Source organism: Bicyclus anynana, chromosome 16, assembly GCF_947172395.1.
Source record: "Bicyclus anynana chromosome 16, ilBicAnyn1.1, whole genome shotgun sequence".
NCBI classification, from domain to species: domain Eukaryota; kingdom Metazoa; phylum Arthropoda; class Insecta; order Lepidoptera; family Nymphalidae; genus Bicyclus; species Bicyclus anynana.
In genome coordinates, this window is record NC_069098.1 from 14379620 (window position 1) to 14402382 (window position 22763).

Below are 22763 nucleotides of genomic sequence, written 5' to 3' on the forward strand. Positions count from 1 at the left end.
TTTGGTTTTATAAAGGTAGGCTTAGTAGTCTACTACATACACATAGAAAATACCTTTATTTAAAGTTAAGTATTAATTTAGAAAAGTAAGTAGGTACATAAAGATTTAGGTAAATATTAAATATTCCTAATTTTTCTATGACACGGATGCTCTAAAATTCTAAAAAACTTATAGGTCGCGCCAAACTTGAAGTCTGCTCTGAACACGAGGCGTGTGTTTTCGCAGTAAAGAAAAAATATCTGAGGCTGAGTTTGTTGTGGACTCTTCTCGGACCAATTCGCTTTGGGACCCTCGTAAGTAACTTTAATTATCACCATTAAATCAACGTAACTTAACGTTTTAGAAGGGCTTGTAAAATAAATGTTTTTTTTTATTTCGACATCCCAGCCGGGTTAATAACTGCGCAGTACCTACGTCATCAACCCATATTCGGCTCACTGCTGAGCTCGAGTCTCCTCTCAGAATGAAAGGAGCAAGGCCATTAGTCCACCACGCTGGCCCAATGCGGATTGGCAGACTTCACACACGCAGAGAATTAAGATAATTCTCTGGTAGGTATGCAGGTTTGTCACGATGTTTTCCTTCACGGATTGAGACACGTGATATTTAATTTCTTAAAATGCACACAACTGAAAAGTTGGAGGTGCATGCCACGGACCGGATTCGAACCCACACCCTCCGCTATCTGCAGTACCTACGGAGTGTAGCAATATCAGAGCGGACACAAAGTATGGCACGAGCTATATCTACCAAGGTATAGTCGGATGCAATCTTTATGACGTCTTCGAAATAAGGTGCTGGTATCAGGTTATGGTTATACTTAAAGTACGTACGCTAAAATTAAGACGCGTGTGCACCGCCGTCTTAAACTAGGCTGGAGTCCTGGCACATTAGAAAATGGGGTCCTTTTGGAAAGTAAAAAAAGCGAATTATACCAACATTTTTTTACTAAGTATGACCATTTATACCTACCTAAACACATACAGTATCATACAATATGCTATTAATGATCTTAGAATACTGCTGGATTTTTGGTTACGATTACGATAACGATTTTGTTGACCAAAATCTTCTATATGTCAAGCTTTTTGAAGTATTTGTCAGACCTTCGGGGCCCCCGAGAGAATGCCCTGTGTATTGCGCGTCTTTAGGTGGGTGCCCTACCGTTGCGCCCCAGAGTAACCGGTGATACCTAAACCGTCATAAACAATGCATCCGACTATATCTATATTTTCCATTATAGTACCCACCTACAGCGAATGAAATTTTTATATCAATAGAACCCAAGGTTCTTAATAATTTCGAATAGGGTTAATCACTAATTTTCAATATTGGACCAATATTTATAAGAACGGTTTGGATAATTTCTAAGCTCAATCATAACATGAATACATACATATATATTTGACAATTATGAAGACAAGCTTGTTTTTTGGCATAATATGCTAATATACAAATCTAGTGATAAAACTATTAGACCAGGTATGGTATATAGTTTATATAAAGATATCATAAATATAGGTATATACTATATACCCATATTTATGATTTAATTAGTTAGTTTCTTAGTTGACTGATAGACTAGGACCTAGGTAAAGCCCAATATTAAAATTAAATTATTAAGTCAAGCCATTGATGCTATTTAGCTCCTAACCATTGAGCTCCATGGCAGGCTCAACATGGAAAGGTTATGGGTTCGATCTCCGCACTTTGAACTATAGTCGTACCTATTATTTTTCGGATTCCGTTGTTCCACAAGGATTATGTTCCACTTATAATTTCGCCATGTACGTCTATCCGCGGTTTAGCGCAAATACTATTACCTACTACTAGAAAGCTGTAAATTAGCATGAGTTTGTACATTAAAATCGTGAACAAAGTCGTAAAATAAAATTTTGAAAAATGATTTTTTTTACCTCCCCTACATACAAAGTGAGGATGAATTTTGTATAGTCTATCACATAGTTTGGGGTATCGTTATCGGTAATTTTGTGCATTACATAAGTAACTAAACTGCTCATTCAATCTACGGAACCCTACAACGAGCAGTAGCCCGACACGCATTTGGCCGGTTTTTTTAATTAACTAAAAAAAACCATCTTGTGTAGAACGAAGGAACTCTAGCACCAAGGTTGCAATAAAAAATAATTCTTACGCACACACATGACACAAGATTTTTATATTTCTAACAATCAGGCTTTACCTAATCTATCCTAATATTTATTCGAGTCAACTATGTGTAAGTTTATTTGTTTGCAGCCGTAGGTTTTAGCATATCTACCTACGCACTAAAGCGGTAATTAGGGAATAACTACATTAGCATTGCATTAAATTTACTCAAATGAGTCTTTTAGTACTATGTGTATAAGCACATCATCCCTACTACATTATTTATTATATTTACACATAAAGTATACATAAATTTACTAATTTTGCTACCTACTTACAATATCTATCCGACATTAAATTAATCAATTAGTAAAAAAATAATTCAGGACGGACTCGTAAAATAATATAAAATGAAACAAAAAATATAAATTATAAAACAAAAGTTTATTTCTTAAGTCAGGATTAAATAACATTTTACAAAAATAAAACAAAAAAACACGAGCACATTATAAAGTACATAACAATTTGCTACCTATATACCTAATATCGCTGCATAGTTTTTGTAATTAAAATTTAACTAAGTATAATATAATTCATTTAGATAAACATTTGATTTTAGACATTAATAGATATTATGGGTAACTATATTTTAAAAATTACTTACACTGCAAAAAATGGTACAGGTATGGCGAACAGATCTCAATTTATATCATTATATATTCACTTTATTCATGCATTAAAATTAAAACCCAACATACTCATTGTCACTACAAAAAATGGTCACATTTATCAAAAAGATTCCAATTTACTTTCTATTTTTTACTGGTAAATTAATTAGTTTAAATAGCTATAGAACTAAAAAGGTTCGTCATACATGACACTTTTTATCACTTCTACATACTGTACATAATATTCAAATTTAAATTTGATTATTAATTTTATTTCAATATATTGATATAATTTAAAAACTACACTCATTTAAATTGGTTCTACAATATAAATAAGTAAAACAGACTCCAAAATTTATATTAATAAACTGTTTTATCATATATAGATTATTAATATTAAGAATAGACCAATTAACATTTAACTTTTGGAACAAATATAATATTATATTGTTAAAATGTGTATATCTAACGACAGACACACACAGTCAAGTATACCTGAAAGTTACGCTCAGAGATGTGGCTGATGAAAAATGAATATTTAAATTGATATTATTATATCAGTCATATTTTCTTTTATATATAAGTATATACAATATACTTATTTAGTATGTAGTATGTAACTCTACTATCTGTTTACTAATAAAATTGTGAAGATGTAATTTTTAAATGATATCTAAGTTATCCTAGCATAGTGAACGAAAGCGCCACAGTATGGGCAGGACAATTTAGTTTTTTTTTAATTTTAACACAAAATTACAGAACCGATTTCCATAAAAATTTAATGGGACCAATCTGGAAGTATACTCTTTCAAACAAAAACAGAAATTTCAAAATTGGTTAAGAAAAAATAACTTAATAACATAATACATATTAATAACAACATACATAACTTCATTTAAATGGCAACAAAACATTTAAAAAAAAACATACGCGTCGAATTAGACTTGATGGCATACTTGATTGTATGTGGGTGACATAACAAATTAAATCCAAGTTTTTTTAAACAACTCTTTGGACGTAGATCCTTTAAAATACAAAATAATCCCTCTCAATTACATATACATAACTAAGTATAATAATTCATCTCGTCTTATTTATTATCAGAAATACAATAAGTTATAAATTTTAAAACTGCAATAAAAAACATACGAAGCATTTGATTATATTATAATATAATATGTACATATTTTATAATTTTTTTGATATTATAAATATCAAAAAAATTATAAAATATACATTCAAAAGTTTTTTATATATTTTCTATTACAAATAAAAGAAAATATCCTAGGGTTGCCAACCGTCCCGGATTTCATGACCCGCATTAGATATTTCGTCCCGAAAATCAATATTAATGACTATTCATACATATATAAATCTATCTCCTAAATAAAAATGACTATTTGTACGTTTGTTTTCTGTGTTTTATTTAAAATTAAAATTCCATTGTGATGTCACTTTATAGTTATTATGTATACGCCTCTCAATGTGCCTTTTCCATTTTTTATACACTTTTATTGTAATAAATTTTATAATTTTCATTATAAAACATATTAGAGAATATTTGCAAATACTTTTTCATTGGCAAACCTGAAGTCAGGCAAATATAACTTAAGCTAACAACTACTTATCTACATAAATTAATGATGTAAGTCTAACATGCATAGACATAAAATATTTTTTTCATGCAAAATCAGCGTCTACTCTTTTAGACATTTTTATTGTTTTTTTTTTTAATACAACATTATTCTAAGCTTCTCCTTATATTGTCACACGGTTTCCGCCATTGTACCCACATAGTTACGTATACAAATCAATATATTCAATTTATCAAGAACCACAACCTCAATGCGAAAATACTTTTTACAGGTTGGTTTAAGATACAATTTTGAAAAAAAAATTCAATTTCTCTCTTCAATTAGAAGCAAAGAACTATTTTGTAATATTCTAAGCGTTATTCGTTCGCTTCATTAATAAACATGGCTATGGCATTTATTATTTAGAGTAATATATTATTGCATGTTTATATGCATATTAGTGAGTTTATATGGTTTATGATTTGATTGATTAAGTATTTAATTTGTGATTATAAAACTATGGGTATATAAATACATATAATTCTCAAATGGTCAGTCAATTGTAAAATCTGATAACATTTACCTAAAAAACAAATCAATGGCAAGAAATATATCCATATATGTATAAAACAATTGTCTAGAAAATATGTCAAATATATTTACGCGCCATCTTTCTTTTTGCCGGACATCCGGTCGATTAAGTTATTGATCATGTCAGCGTCCACTAGGCCGATGAATTTATCTACTATTAGACCATTTCTGATTGCTATAACCGCTGGCACAGCTTTTACCTGAAAAGAGCATTTTTGTTGCATTTTTCGAAAAAATCTTAAGTCGGATATGTGACCTACCTTTTGGTACAGAGTTTTTATTTAGCAAAGTAAGAGCAATTAATGTTAAAAATTCAATCTAGTTGAAATAATTTTGCTACAAGTTCATAATTATACAGGATGGATATTGGATACACCACCTAATTATCTAAAACGAATTTTTATAGTTTTCCAAAAATCCCTCTTGAATCAGCTTTTTCAATGCTGTAATGTAATTAAGATTTTAATTGTTAAATATTATGGATTACATTAGCGATGTACACTAATACTATTTTCATAAATAATGTTTTATTTGTTATGTAAAAGAAGCTTTGAGTGCAATAACTATTTTTCTTTCATTAAGATAATGGATCTCTAGGGATTTTTGGCAATCAAATTAGTTTTATATAATTAAGTGATGTATCTACCATTTGCGTTTAACCCATTAATTATGGAACACCCTGCATATTGAACATAATTTAAAATAGATACATACCTCAAATGTGTGCACCAGTTCAGCATTATCCTCTACATCAACCACAGCCAGGTCCAGATTGTTGAGTGGTTCTATCAGCTCTTTGAGCTTGGGAGTGAGTATTTTGCACGGCTCACACCATTCGGCGTGAAAGTTTACTATGACTGGCTTATCGTTATTCATTACCTAGAAAAAAAAAATTATTAGCTTGGCAACTTCGTACGTAACACTCCCGATTGTCCGCGCGGGCCGGGGGGGCGTGTAGCGAAGAATGAAAAACCAATGCCATCATATGCAATGCAGTTATAAAATCATTCTCACCTTATTAACAAACTCATCGTTATTCTTCACAAATATAGTTTCATTGTGCACTATTGAGGTTGATATAGCTTTGGCTCTCCGTAGGCCGGCGAGGTGCCGCATTGGCGACCTTAGTCCTTGACTTAACATCACACCATTCATGTTTCACCTTTAAAACAACACCAAATGTTAATTATGAAAATGCCTCTCTTGGTTTAGGAGAGAGGTACTTAGGCCTACCACACTGCTCAAATGCAGGCGGGTTTAAGGAAATAATGTTTCCAGCACTCTAAACAAGTCATTTGATAATTATGTATCACTATCATAATCATAATGTAGAACTGGATTTTCATTCTCCTCCTAACAAGTTAGCTCGCTTCCATCTTTGACTGCCTCATCATTTACCATCAGGTGAGATTGTAGTCAAGGGCTAACTTGTAAAAAAAACTAGTTTCATGTATTCTGGTTTTTCATGACTTCTTTGGTGCATTTGGTGCTGTGGTCCTGGTTTGAGTTTCTATTTATCATGTCATGTCTGGTCTGGTGATAGGTATTGACTTTGGCTCTACCCGACCAGCAAAGACATATCACCAAGCGATTTAGCATCCTGGTATAATGTCCCATAGAAATTCTATGGGACATTCTGGTTTATTTTACTCATATCTCTTTCTATGATAGAAACCGTCAGAGGCGTGGGTAAAATAAGTAACTTCTTCCGAGTTAGGCCTTCTTCTTTCTTCTGGGGAGTTTCCAAACTTGGCCATGTGAATACAGTTAGGCCTTTTACATCTTAGCCTGCATGATCACTTAACATCAACAGAGATAATAGTCAAAGGCTTGCTTGTCATTAAATGAAAAAAAATTAAAAATCCTCTGAGGATGTAACACCAATTTCCCAGCTCCAGGCTAATATTGAGCATTTCTTAGACGAAGGAAGTTTTATCCTTCATCTGAAAAATTGATATGATCCAAAGACAACCAGTAGACAAATAAAGCAATCAAGTTAATTTACATTGAATTTTAACGCAAGAGCACTGTTACTTTTTAAACCAGAATAGTAACAAGTTAACTTTAAAATTCAAATTCAAAACATTACATATATCAATTCATTAGTCATACAAAACATATAGTTGAACACTGAGCAGGCACTTACGCAAGCATCTAAGACAATATCGAAATAGAAAATGTACACATGTGTAGCAAATTCATGCGGGTAAAGTCTAGCTCCAAAAATAGATATAATTGGGTAACTGTAATTTCATCACAATGTTTCTTAATGAGAATGAAAGTCTGATGAGGAAAATAAACACAAATAAAGGCATTATATGAAATGTAGCAATTATATTTTGAAAATAGTTTTTAAGACTAAGAATTATACTACCTACAATTTTCACTGCTGACAGGCAATATACTTCGACAAACGCTAGTTATCAACTACTTATAAGTGATAAGTCCTCACATTATTTGTTCTTAGATGAAATAGACTACAAGAAATTTGATAAGGATAAAGATATGAGATCTTATTGATATTAAAAATATATTAAATTTTGCATGTTTTTATGTATATGTAGAAATTACTAAGTAAGTTTTGATGTAATTTGGCACACTTATAGAGAAAACAACATGCGTTTATACAGATGGTTTTCAAACGATTGACAGAGAGCCTAGAAGCACACAACAATTAGCAATATGATTGGTGCCTATTACTTATTAGTTGTAGAAAAGCTCTTTAGGACAGGATTCCTTCAGGCAAGTATTTTCTAATATATTATGCTTATTTTTGCTGCCAAGCACATCTGATACAGTCAGGAGCATATGGCTTTTGGTGTAATTACAGGCAAATGAAGCTTAGCGCCTATACCACAGGTACGCAAGGATATTTATGAAAATATCACTGTTTTGTTTACAATCTCAAACTCTTAGGCCTTAGTACTCATTTTACGCCCACAGGAAAGCTAACTTTGACTTTGGCTTTATCTGACATCATTATCATATCAGCCGATGGACATCCACAGCAGGGCATCCAGCCATCCCTGCGACTCATTTGATGTTGTCAGTCCACCTGGTGTAGGATCGACAAACACTGCTCTTTCTAGTCACCATTCTAGCACCTTGGGACTACAACGTACATCGGCTCAGCGAACAATTTCTGACAATGTTTATTTTATTCTTTCTTTCAATCACATTTGAGGAACTTTCTGTAATTGTGTGACTCAGCCTAGTGTAGTGCAAAAGCAACATGATTCATGCATCCTGCTTGTTTAAAGCACTCACCAGTCCCCAGGTATTTAACAGTGTTAGTACGAGAGCAAGCTTATAGATACATTACATCCGGGTTTCAAGACTCAGGAACGAAGATGTCACGTAATAAAAGAGAAAGGAAAAAATACACAATTTTACTGTGAAAACAGTTAAAACTAAATACGCATCAGGTATGTAACGCACTGGATTGTAATAACGCAATGAATCCTCGGACTGGCTGATAAACGCGTCAAGGGCAGCTATGACCATTAATACGAAGAAAACTTTCGTATAGTAACCGTTACGGGGGTAGATAAACCACAAGGAAGCTACGGAATAGACCCAAATTGAAGCAGAGAAAGTAAAATGTATTAGATCTGTGAATGCAACTGTGACAGACATCGTTAACAGTGTTTGTTAATCATAATAAGCAGTTTTCTGATTACATTTTGCACCGTACCGTTGTTTTGTTATTTGTTAGGATTTGTGGTCATGCATACAATGGTTTTATTTACAGATAATCTCTTATTTATGTCAATGCCACATGAACGAACTTTCAATGTCCCAATTGAATCGTTTTATGTATTGAATTTTACCAGATTCCTAAATATGTCGATTGGATATTTATCACTTATTTTTTAATTATTATTGTTGAACAGTGAACACAAATTCCAAAATCCAAATGTTGACACTGACAGCTGATCGATTAACACAGAACAACGAGTTTATTGTTACAGAGCATAGAGCATAGAGCATAGAGTATAAAATATAATTTATTGGGTTAAAAAGTATATTTATAGATTTGTAAGTGTTTTACGCATTACGATCTTCTGTCGGTGAATTTTATTGCGATACAAGTCCACTAGGTGCGATTTGTATTTGGTTTGAGATTACAATGGAAGTATGGACCATAGTAATATATAGTTAGTTGCTATACATATAACTGTCTATTATACCCTTTGACAATCTATAACAAGATCAATGAATGAAACTCTCTCTTGAATTCAGTGGGCATTTTTTTATGATGAGAGTGGGGAGGCGAGCGCATTATATTTTAGACCCTGTACTATCAGGTGCATCAGGTGAGTAAAAAAAAACTATTATACTTCCGTCTACGGCCTGAAAAATGAAAGCTTTCAGCAGGGTGTATTCAGTCGGTACTTGGTCGGTACTCGGTATCGGTACATTTCGATCTCAGTACAAAATTGCACATGGTTCTAACAGTGGTCTATAAATGGCGCTTTGACATTATCTATCTAGACTACGAGAAAGCGTTCGACAGGGTGCCAATTCGACGATTATTACATAAATTAGAACACCTTGGCATACGTGGAAAATTGCTACTTTGGATAACAGACTTCCTGAGTGTAGGAAATTCCGCGTAAGGGTTGGTGATGAAGTGTCAAGTGTCCACCCTGTACACAGCGGTGTACCTCAGGGTTCTGTACTAGGACCAATATTGTTCATTCTCTACCTAACTTATTTGCAGAATGTTTTGCATCTCCTATTTACACTATTTGCTGATGACACGAAATTCTTTGAAAATCCCATTAAACAACAAAGACATATCCAGCAAGATTTAGATGCTATTATTAAGTGGACCAAAAGTTGGCTTCTGTCACTGAATGTCAATAAGTGTGCTATTTTACATATTAGGAAAAAGAATCCTCGATTTCCATACTATTTGGATAATAAACAACTAAAACAAGTAGAAATTCAAAAAGACCAAGAAGTCATCATAAGCAGTGATCTTAAATGGGAGACACACATTTTGGCTATTGTTCATAAAGTAAACTCTATCCTTTACACAATCTGAAAAGCATTCTTTAACATCACTAACAATACTTTTGTAGCCATTTATAAGACCTATATGCGATCCTTGTTAGAATATGCATTTCAAGTAAGTAATGAATCCATATTTTAAAAATGATATAGAAATGCTTGAGAAAGTGCAGAAACGAGCCACTAAATTGACTAGGGAGTTAAAGAACCTTAATTATGAGCAAAGGCTAAATCGTCTTGGAGACTAGACGAGAAAAAGGAGATTTAATAGAAACGTACAACATTTTAAACAATTATTATAATGTAGAGGAGTTAAAAGAATTATTCATTAGAAAGTGTAACCCTACATTAGGAGGCTATATTATCAAACTCAGATGCCAAAGAGCTTCCCTTAAGCCCTTCAAACACTTCCTCAGTAACAGAATAGTTAAATTGTGGAATAGACTGCCTGAGGATGTGATAACAGCAAAATCACTAAATGCGTTTAAGAACCGGCTGGCTAAACATGTAGCAATAAGAAGCACAAGGATATAGGTGCATCAGCGAAAGCTGCTTAGCCTATAAATATAATAATAATAATCTGAATCATTATTCAAAACGATGATATGATGTTATTTTTCCAAAAGAAGAAAAAATAAATGTCTATCTATCCCATTTGTGTTATTTTATTTGTGTATCCTAATTCCTAATAAAAATGATCATAGAAATACTTAGAGAACAGTTAAAACTAGTAGGAAAACAGTATGTATAAGCATATATACGTAAATTTAAGCTCATTTTATACGTATGGGTGTATATTATAATCGGTGTAGGTCGGACTGTGCTCAAAAGGTGGCGTTAAACGGAGATGGCATCTGAGGACTCTATACTCTGTATACTCTGTATTCTATGTACTCTATGGCTTTATGTAAGCCCGTATAATCTGTGAGTGCGATCAAATGTCACTTTTTTGATAAGTATTTATCTGTCTGTGTTCATAGATAGAAAAAAAGTGATTTCCTAGTGCTGTGTTGCTGTCAATTTTTAAGAAAGGTAAGAAGTTTTATTTAATTTTTACTAACAATAAGTACTATTTAGAATAATTATGGTTGTTTTGAAAGTAATAAGAGTTGTCTGATATAAAATTCAGCAGTTCAAACTCCATTGTTTCGTCTAATCGTCTAAAACTTAACGCCATTTTCTGGTCTTCGCCAGTCAACTGAATCACTTTTTCTTTTATCATTTTCGGTGGTAATGCTTTAATTTTATGGCGGTAGCTTAAATATGGAAGATTTGGTAGACGATTCTGTCTTATTGCAGTTAAACGGATACGTTAAATTCGTAATTTTTGTCGCTATTTTGTGATGGTTTTGCCGATTTGTTTTTGATGACTAATCCAGTACCAAGGTCTATCGCTGATTGATGGAAGGGTAAAACATGATATATAAGTCAGTAACCTCTATTTCCCAATTCGCTTTACGAGTTGTCTATTATATTTTAAGTAACTTATTGTCACATAAACTATACTGTTTTTAATATTTTCTTATTCACACAAAGACTAGTGTTCTTAAGTAGTTAAAAATATATTTACCAGATATATTATCCCAATATTTTAAACTTAGCCAATGATGTGGCCGGCAATGTCTTGGTTATAATCATGCTACTTTGTGTATGCTATTGATATTATTTTGGAGTAACTTACTCCTTAACAGTTGTGTGATCTTGTAAGAAAATTTTCAAGGTTGTGCCAAACATAACGAAGTGGTTTTTGATGCTTCAACTACTTTAGTTTTGATTTTCAATTGATCAGGTGGTTGAAGCATCAGACACAACAATAGTGCTTAGTTAGGCATTGTGGTGTATGGCACAATTTTTTAAATTAATGTTTTTTCTTTCTTTCTTTCTCTTTCTTTCAAAAATCTTATTCCCACAACAGTTATGTATTATAATTATTGGAATATGGTAATGACAAGCTATTATAGAGATTAAAATTAAATCATAAATAAATTAAACATACCTATTTCATATTTGAAGTAGGCAATTTCTTTTTAAATTACAATTTTTTTAATGATGATATATAATAGAGAGATAAGTAGCAGTATTGAAACCAACAAACTTTTGCATAACAACCACTCACGGGCATTTGATATAACTTAAAAATATGTTTCTGTTTTGCTGTTTTATTTTTATTTTTTATTTTTATTTATTTGGGACAGAAAACATTTACATATTAGAGGTTAGTAAAGGCTTAAATTACCATGCAAAGTGGTTAATAAATATGTAAACAACAACACTATCCACGAATTACACAAATTAAGAATAAGGGCGTCACAAAACATACCTACAAATGTCATTTACAAGACAAACAAGGAAAAAGGTTAACATAAAGCAGTCGAATCAATTGCTGCTTTAGTTTCACACAAACTGTACTGTGCATTACTAAATGTATCCTGATGATTAAAAATGAATATAAATTCTGACTGGATAAATAAATGACAAAGTCAAACCCTATTAAAACACTAGCGGACGCCTGCAACTTCCTCTGCGTGAAATTAAGTTTTTCACAAATCCTGTGGGAACCATGGATTTTTCCTGGATGAAAAGTAGCCTATGTAATCCAAAGTAAAAGTCCAAAAAAAAAATCCAAATTTCAGCCAAACTGCTGCAAAATTTAAATTTTCAATTGACAGTTTCATGAAAACTTTCATCCCCTATTTTATCCCCTTGGGCATAGAATTGATCAAAATCCTTTCCTAGCGGATGCCTACATCATAACATTTACCTGCATGCCAAATTTCAGCCCGATCCGTCCAATGGTTTGGGCTGTGTGTTTATAGATCACTATGTCAGTCAGTTACCTTTGAGTTATACTTTACATGGTGAGATATTCCACTTTTATGAGAATGGTTTCCACACAGACAAAGATGCTGGCATTTTTTTGCGAGTTAAGGTGAAATAATGATTTATGAAAGGAATATATTAAAAAGTTGTTGCAAATTTTTTACCTCTTCTGCTGACATTGATTGTTCAATGCCATGATTCATGGTGCCATTGACTGACTTGGAGGCAACTTTATGCTTTTAGTGTTTAATTTGCACCTGTTCAGGGAAGGCTCCCTGAATTTATTCTCTGAAATTATTCATTTAGTATTCATCATCATCATCATTATCAGCCGATAGACAACCACATCTGGACATAAAGCCTCTTGCATGAACTTCTAAGAACATCAGTTTCGAGCATCCAGTGGCTCTCTGCTACCTGCTTGTGAGCGGCTAGCGGTCGGCGAGGTGACCGCGCGCGGTAAACTTGTTCATAGGCGAGGTGTTACTATTATATATCCAAAGCGTAATAATGAGTGAGTGACCTTTACGCTTACTATACCACAACACAACTGTATAAAATATTGATACTATTCACATTTAACCACTGATTTGTGAGAGTAAGATTTTTTTATAGTACTTAATGGATAAACCAATGAACCTGCGTGGAATTTATAGACTTCTATAAAGCATATTGATGTTCCGAAAAGTTTAGTTTAAATTGTCAATTTTACAAGCAGTATGAATCAATTTGAGAATCATCTTTAACCACCCATATTCGGCTCACTGTTGAGTACGAGTCACCAGTCAGAATGAGAGGCCTTACTCCACCACACCCAATGGGGATTGGCAGACTTATTAAATTTCCTAAAATGCACATAATTCAAAAGTTGGTGGTGCATGCCCTGGACCGGATTCGAACTGACACCCTCAGAATCGAAACATATTGACACAGGGCCATTCTATTTGTTTTGTCAATTTGAGAATGATTTCCAGGAAATAAAAACAAAATGTATCAAGGAGCAGAATCGTTGGTATTGGGTAATTGTTTGAAAGTAATTCAGCAGATGAAATTAGAAAGGCTTCTAATAATGTAAAGTCTGTACTTTTACTCGATTACACCCAATCTCAGATAGTCTTATGTTGTACCTTCTCATACTTTCTATTTGATATCATTTTACAATTTCGATACCATGTTTTCCAATAGATTAATGCAGATTTATTACTAATGGATTACAGACTCAGAAGTCGAAATTCTAAATTAATTTGATAATTGTAAGGTTCACTTATTATGAGTTTTGTCTAAATTACGATTTTATTGGCATTTGGTGAGATTCTACAATGGGGATGATGACTAAGTTTGAATATGTTGATTTTTATGATACAACTAGCTGACGCCGCGCGGTTACACCCGCGTGGTTCCCGTTCCCGTAGGAATACGGGAATAATATATAGCCAATAGCCTGAAACACTGAAAGTTTTTTTAAATCGGACCAGTAGTTCCTGAGATAAGCGCGTTCAAACAAACAAACAAACAAACAAACAAACAAACAAACAAACAAACAAACAAACAAACAAACAAACAAACAACAAACAAACAAACAAACAAACAAACAAACAAACAAACAAACAAACAAACAAACAAACAAACAAACAAACAAACAAACAAACTCTTCAGCTTTATAATATTAGTATAGATTCGGGTAAATAAGGTCAATGTTAACTAAATTAAACATAAAAAGCAAAGATTGTCTGGATATTTGTAAAATAAAGAATATTAAAATTCAGAATCTATTAAAAATCTTTTATCGTAATTTACATTAAATGCGACATTTTTTAATATTTGAACTATAAACATAAACGTACAAATATTAGTAATTTTGTTCGAACGCTCATACAAATCTAACGATCATTATCCAACATCATTAATTCGTACCATTTTGTATGGGGCGTTTTTCGGATCCGTGGCAGCGCCGCAAATCTAACCCTTTAAATCCTTGTAGCTTCGAAAGTAATGATCGCAGATACCCTGTTACTTTTACAAAATTGCTTTACTATTAACATACTCTTAATTTATATACAATTTAAAAAACTTTCATTATCCCTATTCTTTAGTGATAATGACTATCATAATGATTCTGTTACATTATATCTCAACCGTGACTAGGGCCGACGACTTAACGAACTCCGATTCACGGGGTAACACAACTCATTCCTTATTTCTAGACTGCTCAATGTTTTATAGTCTGTCCCAGGTTTTGAACCCGAGACCTCGTAATTCGTAGGCAAGCGCGTTCCACCTTAGGCTGCATCATCGCTTACTGTCAAGCATGATTGCTGCCAAGCGCTAGCCTATATAACGTAAAAAAAAAAAAAAAAAAATTCAAAGTCACATAGGTTTACCACTGAACCACAGGCGGTAATGGTGGCGCTGCTTGGATTAGTGTTTCGTACATATTACTATTACAAGTACGGTCGAATTGAGAAATTTCCTCCCTTTATTTGAAGTCGGTTAAAAATAAATCAATTATTCAGGGAACATTTATTAGCTTCACAGAACATTGATATCAACATTCTAACGACCTCCGTGGCGCAGTGGTATGCGCGGTGGATTTACAACACGGAGGTCCTGGGTTCGATCCCCGGCTGGGCCGATTGTGATTGTTGTTTTCTTAATTGGTCCTGGTCCAGGTGTGGGAGGCTTCGGCTGTGGCTAGTTACCACCACCCTACCTGCAAAGGCGTACCGCCAAGCGATTTAGCGTTCCGGTACGATTTCGTTTAGAAACCGAACGGGGTGTGGATTTTCATTCTCCTCCTAACAAGTTATCCCGATTCCATCTTAGATTGCATCGTCACTTACCTTCAAGGGCTAAGTTGTAAAGAGTAATGAAAAAAACCATATCTTTTATAATATGACTAATATTCCCATTACCCTCAAACTAGTCGGGAAAGACTGTGCTAGGAGTGGGTATGATCGAACCACCACCCCTCGGTGATGAGTCCAACCGTTCTTACCGTTGAGATATGGAGGCTTTAAAGAAAAACATTGCATAACATATCATAACCCATATCGAATATAACATTTTATAGCCTATATCGACATAATCCACCTGCGAACTGAATGAATATTTGATCGAATGATTAGTATTGTCTACAAATCGATGCCTCTAACCGCGCAGCTATAGACAAAGAGGGTTATATTGTCATTGTTTAGTTACCTCCTTTCTTTCATTCTTCCCTAGTCTTCCAGAACAATAGCGCTGCTATTGTCTATAGTCATTAACTCTGTATGTAGGTCAGCTACATACAGAGTTAATGACTGCAAACTCTAGAAATGACTTCATTTGTTTCCAGCAGTTTTAATTGAAGCTCAGTTCTGCATTCTGTAAAGTTACAGCGCAGTGACATCGTTCGTTTCAATGGCAACTTCGTTTTTAGTGACATTTTGGTATCCTATAAGCATAAAATTCAAATTCCAATAAGACCTGTTATAGGCGAAAAGTTCGTCGATGTGTGTAATAACGGAATCCCACTTCGCTGTGCGTTTGCGTTAATCTTTGCGTCTGATGTTCTAGCTATGCGTTTAGGAGTCGCGTTCATTTTTACATCTTATGCTAGCCACAATCGGTCAATTATTCTTACGTTTCTGAAAAGCAAACGTCAGTACCCACGCGGCATACTATACAAGTCATGTACGCAGTGACCAACACACGATCAATTATAGTCGTGGGTGCTACAGAAACGTGAGAATAATTGACCGTTTGTGGCTAGCATTATTGTCTAGCCATCTTAAGAATCCATTTTTCATCATTTTTCCATTTTGGATTTAAAAAATATTTTTTCTAGAAACGAATAACGATCGTGGGCCTCTAGCCTTATTATATTAAATACAATCTTAATTAACTTATTATGTTAAGTATTTAACTACAATCGCAAAAGCATCGAAACCTAAAAAAATATATTGGAATTACATATTGATTTATCACCATATAAATAACGAATGTCATACTCATACAATTATTTTTTAAAATCAGTTCAAACTTTTTTCCCGTTTGAAGAGATTAATAGTCAAGCTAATCACCTTGTCTACTATCAAATAAAAATCAATGAAAGTTTCCTAGTCAAAACTTTCTGTTGAGATGCCACATTATAATTTGATTAATTCTCGCTTGGCGATAACTTAACTTTTTCTCAATACATTATCTTGTGGACCTGCGTTGGCTAGACGTACTTCATCATATCGTTTAATGAAAGCTGAGAAATTGTAAGCCTTTCATAACTCACTACCGTGCGGTTTGGGTACGGTAGTGATTAGTGAATTAATACGGATTTGACCGTCATGCGCCCAAGTATAAAGCGTATTTTTTTATATAATAATTATGAGAAATTAAGTACCCTAGTGACCAGTCACTTTTTTTTCGTGAAGAGGAAAATACTTATAGACACCCGTTTGGGTTGTGCCTGCTAATATTACCGGCTCTTACGCCATTCCAAAAACGCTGGTGTACTTGCTATTCAGCCTACTACCAAAGTCACAGCCTGTTTTCACTTTCCAAGGTCCCGTGATTTCCTGATCTAGCTCCTCTGTTAATCTATTCTGCCTTTTCCGGCGACAATAAAACATTGTTCGGCATCGTCGTTGGGGTCTAAGCAGTACATACATTTAGCATAGTACCTTTTTTTTAATGCGTATTGTGTATTGCATAAAAATACCACGAGAAACACTGAGTCGCTTAAAACGTCTACGTTCACTTTAGTACGCGGAATTCCCTTCAAAAAACAGCGTTTACTTTTTTTAACAAAGATAGTGGAGGGTTGCCACAAAGCTAAAGATCTGGAGATCTTTCAAAGCCACCACCGTCCAATCTCCATGATTGTCTATGGTAAGAGCATTGGCTGGAAAACTTTTAGCTTCATAATATGATAAAGGTGTGGCTCTCGCAGGCCCTCGTTCCATTACTTTCAACGGTGGATCATTATTCCTAACGCAGCCAACTTTAATGAAATGTGAAAGGAGCTTTATCTCAACAAATGGCCGTTAATCCGTTTCGTATATCGACACCCGCGATCTTGACTTCGGTAAGCCACAATTTATCTTATAATGCCTTGAGTTTAACCACATTGTGATTTGAAAGTGGTTTATCTCACGCGATTATTTATTTATTTATCCATAGGACAAGGGTAAACATGAAATCACAATCTTCAACACATATTCGGCTCACTGCTGAGACGTGTCTCTTAGAATGAGAGAGACTCTTGCTCAGCCAGCAGCTCAGCAAAGGGTTAGGCCAATGGTCCACCACGCTGGCCCAACTTTTCAGTTATGTGCATTCTAAGAAATTAAATATCACGTGTCACAAGGAAAAACATTGTGAGGAAACCTGCATATCTGAGAATTTTCCTAATTCTCTGCGTGTGTGAAGTCTGCCAATCCGCATTGGGCCAGCGTGGTGGACTATTGGCCTAACCCCTCATTCTGAGAGAAGACTCTTGCTTAACAGTGAGCCGCATTTGGGTTGTTAATGATAAAGGGTTGACTATTATGTTATACTAGACAACGTCCTGCGGTTTTACCCGCATAATTTCTGTTCCCGTCATATAGCCTACGACACTCGCAAATAACGTTGTTTTCTAGTGGTAAAAGTATTTTCAAAATCGGTTAAGTAGATCCAGAGATTACCACCTCACAATACCACAAACTTTTCCTCTTTATAGTACTAGATTGAAACTTTGAGGTGATCAGTTAAAAAACCTAACTTTTCTCACTCATGTGCTGAGTACATTGGTTTAAAACACTGACATATAAGTGTGGCTCTTTTCCAATATATGTTACGTCAGAGACTATTTTCAAATATTCAGCCAGCATTAAAAAAAAAATTTTTTTGACAAAAATATTATAATAAGTCTCTGCACTAGTCTCTGGTTTAAGGTACACTATAATATAATTAAAGAGTTGGCAATGATTGCCTTTCTCTGATGAGCTGATACACCAGCGAGCGGTCGCTTCCAATCAGAATTAATAAAGTAATTAAAATTGTGCAACGATTAATTAGATGAATAAATCTAGACACGAGCTGTGTACTTATTATCAGTCTGGTGAAAGTTGATGATTCTAATGCTAGCCACTCACCATCAAATAAACTCACATGCCTGCAGCACTAACGGCGGGACATCCGATAAAAGTGATCGTGTGTTGATTGCTATGTGCATTACATCATGCATATCGCGACTAACAAACTAGCATTAATGGTCTAAGACTAAGCTGTATAGTCTGACAAATTCGTTGATGACACTCCCATGATATGCGGGCGACGGGGGAAAGACTCCGCGGGAGTGAAATCGTGCGTGCGGGGAAGTGAGGTGCATCAGTCGTCGGTTTTTCATTCATCGCTACACGCCCCACGGCCCGCGCGGCCTATCGGGAGTGTTACGAACGAAGTTGCCAAGCTATAGATAAATCGCCTTTGGCTCTTCTCTACTATTAAAACTTAAAAGAGGGTTATTAAAAATAGGCTGAATAATGAAGTAAAATAATATTTGGTTAGAGGTAATAGAAGTCGTAAGCAAATCCCATATTATTAAATATCTATAGGTTGGTATTCAGCTTAAACTTCCGGGTTTTCGAATTCGGGTTATCGGATGTCAAGCCGTTAGGCACGCATGTGGGCTCAACGGATGGTGAGTGGCTAGCGTTAATTAGGTAATTCATGGTCTTCGAAATCGAGGAAGATACACGATCTATATAGAAATTGAATAATCTTGATGAAAATTTCGTTCTATTTACTACACTTAAAAACGCAAACTGCAATTTATAAGTTGTAGAGAATTATATTTGTAACAAAAAATGTAATAGTATTTTTTTCTGAGAGACTGATAAACAATAAAAAATATTTCTATCCCTTTTTCCAAAATGGCGGCTGATAGACAAGGGTTACAACCCCCACAAACATCTTTACACTAACCCCTCCTGGATGTCTAAAAAATAAAATTGTAACGTCTGAAAATATGCACGCTAAGCCTAGAAAAATGCAATTTATACTAATTAGGGGTAATCCTATCTAATGAGCTGATTTTGAAAATTCTTTAGTAAAGAAGCCATTTTATTTAATTTAAGTGTGAGAAGTTTCAATGTGAGGCATTCTTTCACCAATGGAAAGTTACATTATCAGCGAGTTACGGAGTATATTTTATAGCCGTAGTTCCTTGCGCGGGTAAAATCTAAAGTCTGGTCTAAGCTAATCTCTCGCTGTCTTATTTAAAGAGAAATGAAGAGTCTTACTAAGATTTGACTGTTTATTTGCATTAATAATGGACCGATTTGAAAAATTGTTTTACCAATGGAAAGCTAAATTATCATGGAGTAACATGTGCTATATTTTATCCCCGTATTCTCACGGGAACGGGAACTACGCGGGTGAAACCGCAACAGAAGTCATATAGTGCCTATGCTTCTGCTTTAGAACTGGTGCCAAAATGCAGTCCACGCTCTGATTACGTATCGAGACGTGTTGGCGTCTTTTCTATTGATTCTTTTGACCTTGCAACGTTTACGTAATTCCATTTCGGACTTTCCTTCTTGTTCGCAGTGCCAATTCTTTTCACACCGGCCTTTATATTTTCTTTCCTGTATCTCGTAGTTACTAACTTGGTTAAAACGTTTAGGCTAATATTTTTCAAAAAAGTATAATAATAGGGGTTAAAGTATGAAATTGCCGTTTTATTGCAATAGTTTTTTGAATTGACATAGAATCTTCATGGTTTGAGGTTTTCGAAAGAAACTTTTTTAAAATGGTTTCTATGATGTTCTTTTTTTAAAAAATGTGAAACATTTGAATATCGGCTTTAAATTGTTATTGTTATTCAATTTAGACAAGAAAGATGGATACTGCGAAAATTCAAATGATTTTTGAATACGAGTTCCGACGCGGAACTAACGCGGCAGAAACAGCCCGCAATATCAATGCTGCGTTTGGAGAGGGGTCTACTAATGAACGCACCGTGCGTTTTTGGTTTAAACGCTTTCGTGATGGAAATTTCGACTTAAAGAATGAGCCACGAGGAAGACCGTCCACACAGGTGAATAACGATGAATTAAGAGAGATAGTGGAAGCCGATCCTAGTCAAACTACCCAGGAATTAGCGGCATGGTTTAACGTTACCTTACCCACAATATTGACTCACTTGCGTCAAATCAATAAAATAAAAAAATACGAAAAATGGGTGCCTCATGATTTGACTAAAAAAGATTTCATTTAATATAGTTTTTTTTTTTTATTTTACAAGTTAGCCTATGACTACAATCTCACCTGGTGGTAAGTGATGATGCAGTCTAAGATGGAAGCGGGCTAACTTGTTAGGAGGAGGATGAAAATCCACACCCATTTTCGGTTTCTACACGGCATCGTACCGGAACGCTAAATCGCTTGGCGGTACGTCTTAGCCGGTAGAGTGATAACTAGCCACGGCTGAAGCCTCCCACCAGCCAAATATAGTCGTAGATAGGTAGTAGTGGCGAGAATTCCATAGATGCAAAAATACTGCCTTCCCTGAGAAGTCATTACGAACCTGCATTGGAGAAGGAATTTTCCATTTTATAACCAAATTGTATATAGGTACAGTGCATGATCCAGTGCATACCCTATACCTTGTGCTCGCCGCTGATAGGTAGTCAATTTTAATAAAATTAAAATTATTTTGCACAACATTGGTACGTGCATAGACTTTTTGTGTCTATTAATCTAGCTAATTGCTGGCTAGATGTTCATAACGGGCAAGTTTTTGTTTGCCGTTTCAATACTAGCTTCATGATTCACATTCTCGGCTCTGTGTGTGGGTGTGTGTGTTGCACAAATGCGCGTGCGTGTGTGCGTTAAATGCAGGGGTGGTCACCCCCAGCCATGGCGTAGAGCGGTGCTGAGTCATGCGATGTTTTTGTTTTATTTTGTCTGCCATTATGGCATTCCAATTGCTATCACATCATACTAATCGTGTTTGCAATTACGCCTATAATATAACATATGAACTAATATATGTACATTAAAAATAAAACAATTTTGTAACTGTTTATTTTATTTGACGTACTCGTAAAATATTTATGGTGATATTACGCCATAATAACCATGTCAATATGTTAACGAAATATCTCTTATATCTACCATACTTATTTTAACTGTAGATCAGTTATCTTCAAGATACTGCTAGATTCCATGTTATAGAATAGATTAGTGTTGATGTAGAAATATCTTTTTAACAAAAGTATTTAACCGACTTCAAAATAACTAAAATAAACTAAAAGCCGAATAATAACATCGTATGTGCTACTTTCTGATCACTTTGAAGGCGGTGTACACCTCCTTTTTTTGAAGTCGGTCAAAATAATACTTGGTTGTGTTTATGCTCAACTTCTCCTAATGATCCTTAGAATAATGTTTAGGTGTTGCTTTAGTTACTATTCAAAACATTAAATATATATGTCTTAAACCTATATTTTAAATACTTTTATAGTTATTTACTGAAATAGTTGTTATTATATACACAAACAATACCGAGAACGAAAGCTAGTGACATTAACGTCGTAATCAATATTATCAATTATCATCTACCAGTATTACCCGTAATATCCGTACGCATACCAACAAGGTATTCTTTTTTTATCTATAAATCTATCGACTCGATATTTGGCTGGCGCCATTGCGTGCGCCACACTAGTTCCACTTCAAGTCGATTTGCTTTAGTACGCATTCGGACTCGGTAGGGGGCGGTCGTGTCGCCAACGCTCCTCGAGACCGGTGTTTAAATAATCGGTGTGGAAAATACGCGTCCATTTTTCACCGTCCTTAAGTTTTTTACCACTGGAAATTAGCTATTAGCTTGTGCCTAGGTTGTTATACATGAGTGATTTAATATAACTATAGCAGTTTTTTCTGTATCATGTGTTCAGTGTGTTCACGTTTCTATTAGAAATCTAGTGCGCTAATCCAATATGAGGTGTTAATGTAATCATCG

At 34.5% G+C, this 22763-nt stretch overlaps 2 protein-coding genes across 12 annotated transcripts in view; one reads left to right on the plus strand and one right to left on the minus strand.

The window, feature by feature from the left end:
- Positions 1–2534: 2534 nt before the first annotated feature.
- On the minus strand, positions 2535–8900 carry LOC112052580 (thioredoxin, mitochondrial). Of its 5 annotated transcripts, none has more exons than XM_024091713.2 (4): positions 8773–8900; positions 5957–6104; positions 5657–5821; positions 2535–5142 (listed from the first exon to the last, which is right to left on the minus strand). In XM_024091713.2, the coding sequence occupies exons 2-4, from the start codon at positions 6095–6097 to the stop codon at positions 5011–5013; spliced, it is 438 nt and encodes a 145-aa protein (XP_023947481.2). In that variant the 5' UTR covers positions 6098–6104; positions 8773–8900; the 3' UTR covers positions 2535–5010. The 5 variants fall into 5 exon arrangements, with proteins under 5 accessions (XP_023947481.2, XP_023947480.2, XP_023947479.2 ...); XM_024091712.2 differs by having other exon boundaries at positions 8692–8876; XM_024091711.2 differs by having other exon boundaries at positions 8637–8876.
- A 1968-nt stretch (positions 8901–10868) lies between these two features.
- The window catches only part of LOC112052587 (kinesin light chain), a 76845-nt gene continuing 64950 nt past the window's right edge, over positions 10869–22763 (plus strand). For 5 of the 7 annotated variants that reach the window (XR_008251575.1, XM_052886244.1, XM_024091731.2 and 2 more), the window contains exon 1: positions 22485–22638. The gene's annotated coding sequence lies outside the window, so the exon portion shown is untranslated. Of the gene's footprint in view, positions 10991–22484; positions 22639–22729; positions 22746–22763 lie in introns of those variants that run through there. The other 2 variants (XM_052886243.1, XM_052886242.1) reach the window with 2 other exon arrangements.

Bases quoted from the DNA above. Each gene is read 5' to 3' on its own strand.
- LOC112052580 (XM_024091713.2), bottom strand. From the start codon at position 6,097: ATGAATGGTGTGATGTTAAGTCAAGGACTAAGGTCGCCAATGCGGCAC. The intron at 5,822-5,956 runs GTGAGAATGATT...TTTTTTTTCTAG, and splicing joins ACGATGAGTTTGTTAATAAG to GTAATGAATAACGATAAGCC. The intron at 5,143-5,656 runs GTATGTATCTAT...TGCTCTTTTCAG, and splicing joins AACTGGTGCACACATTTGAG to GTAAAAGCTGTGCCAGCGGT.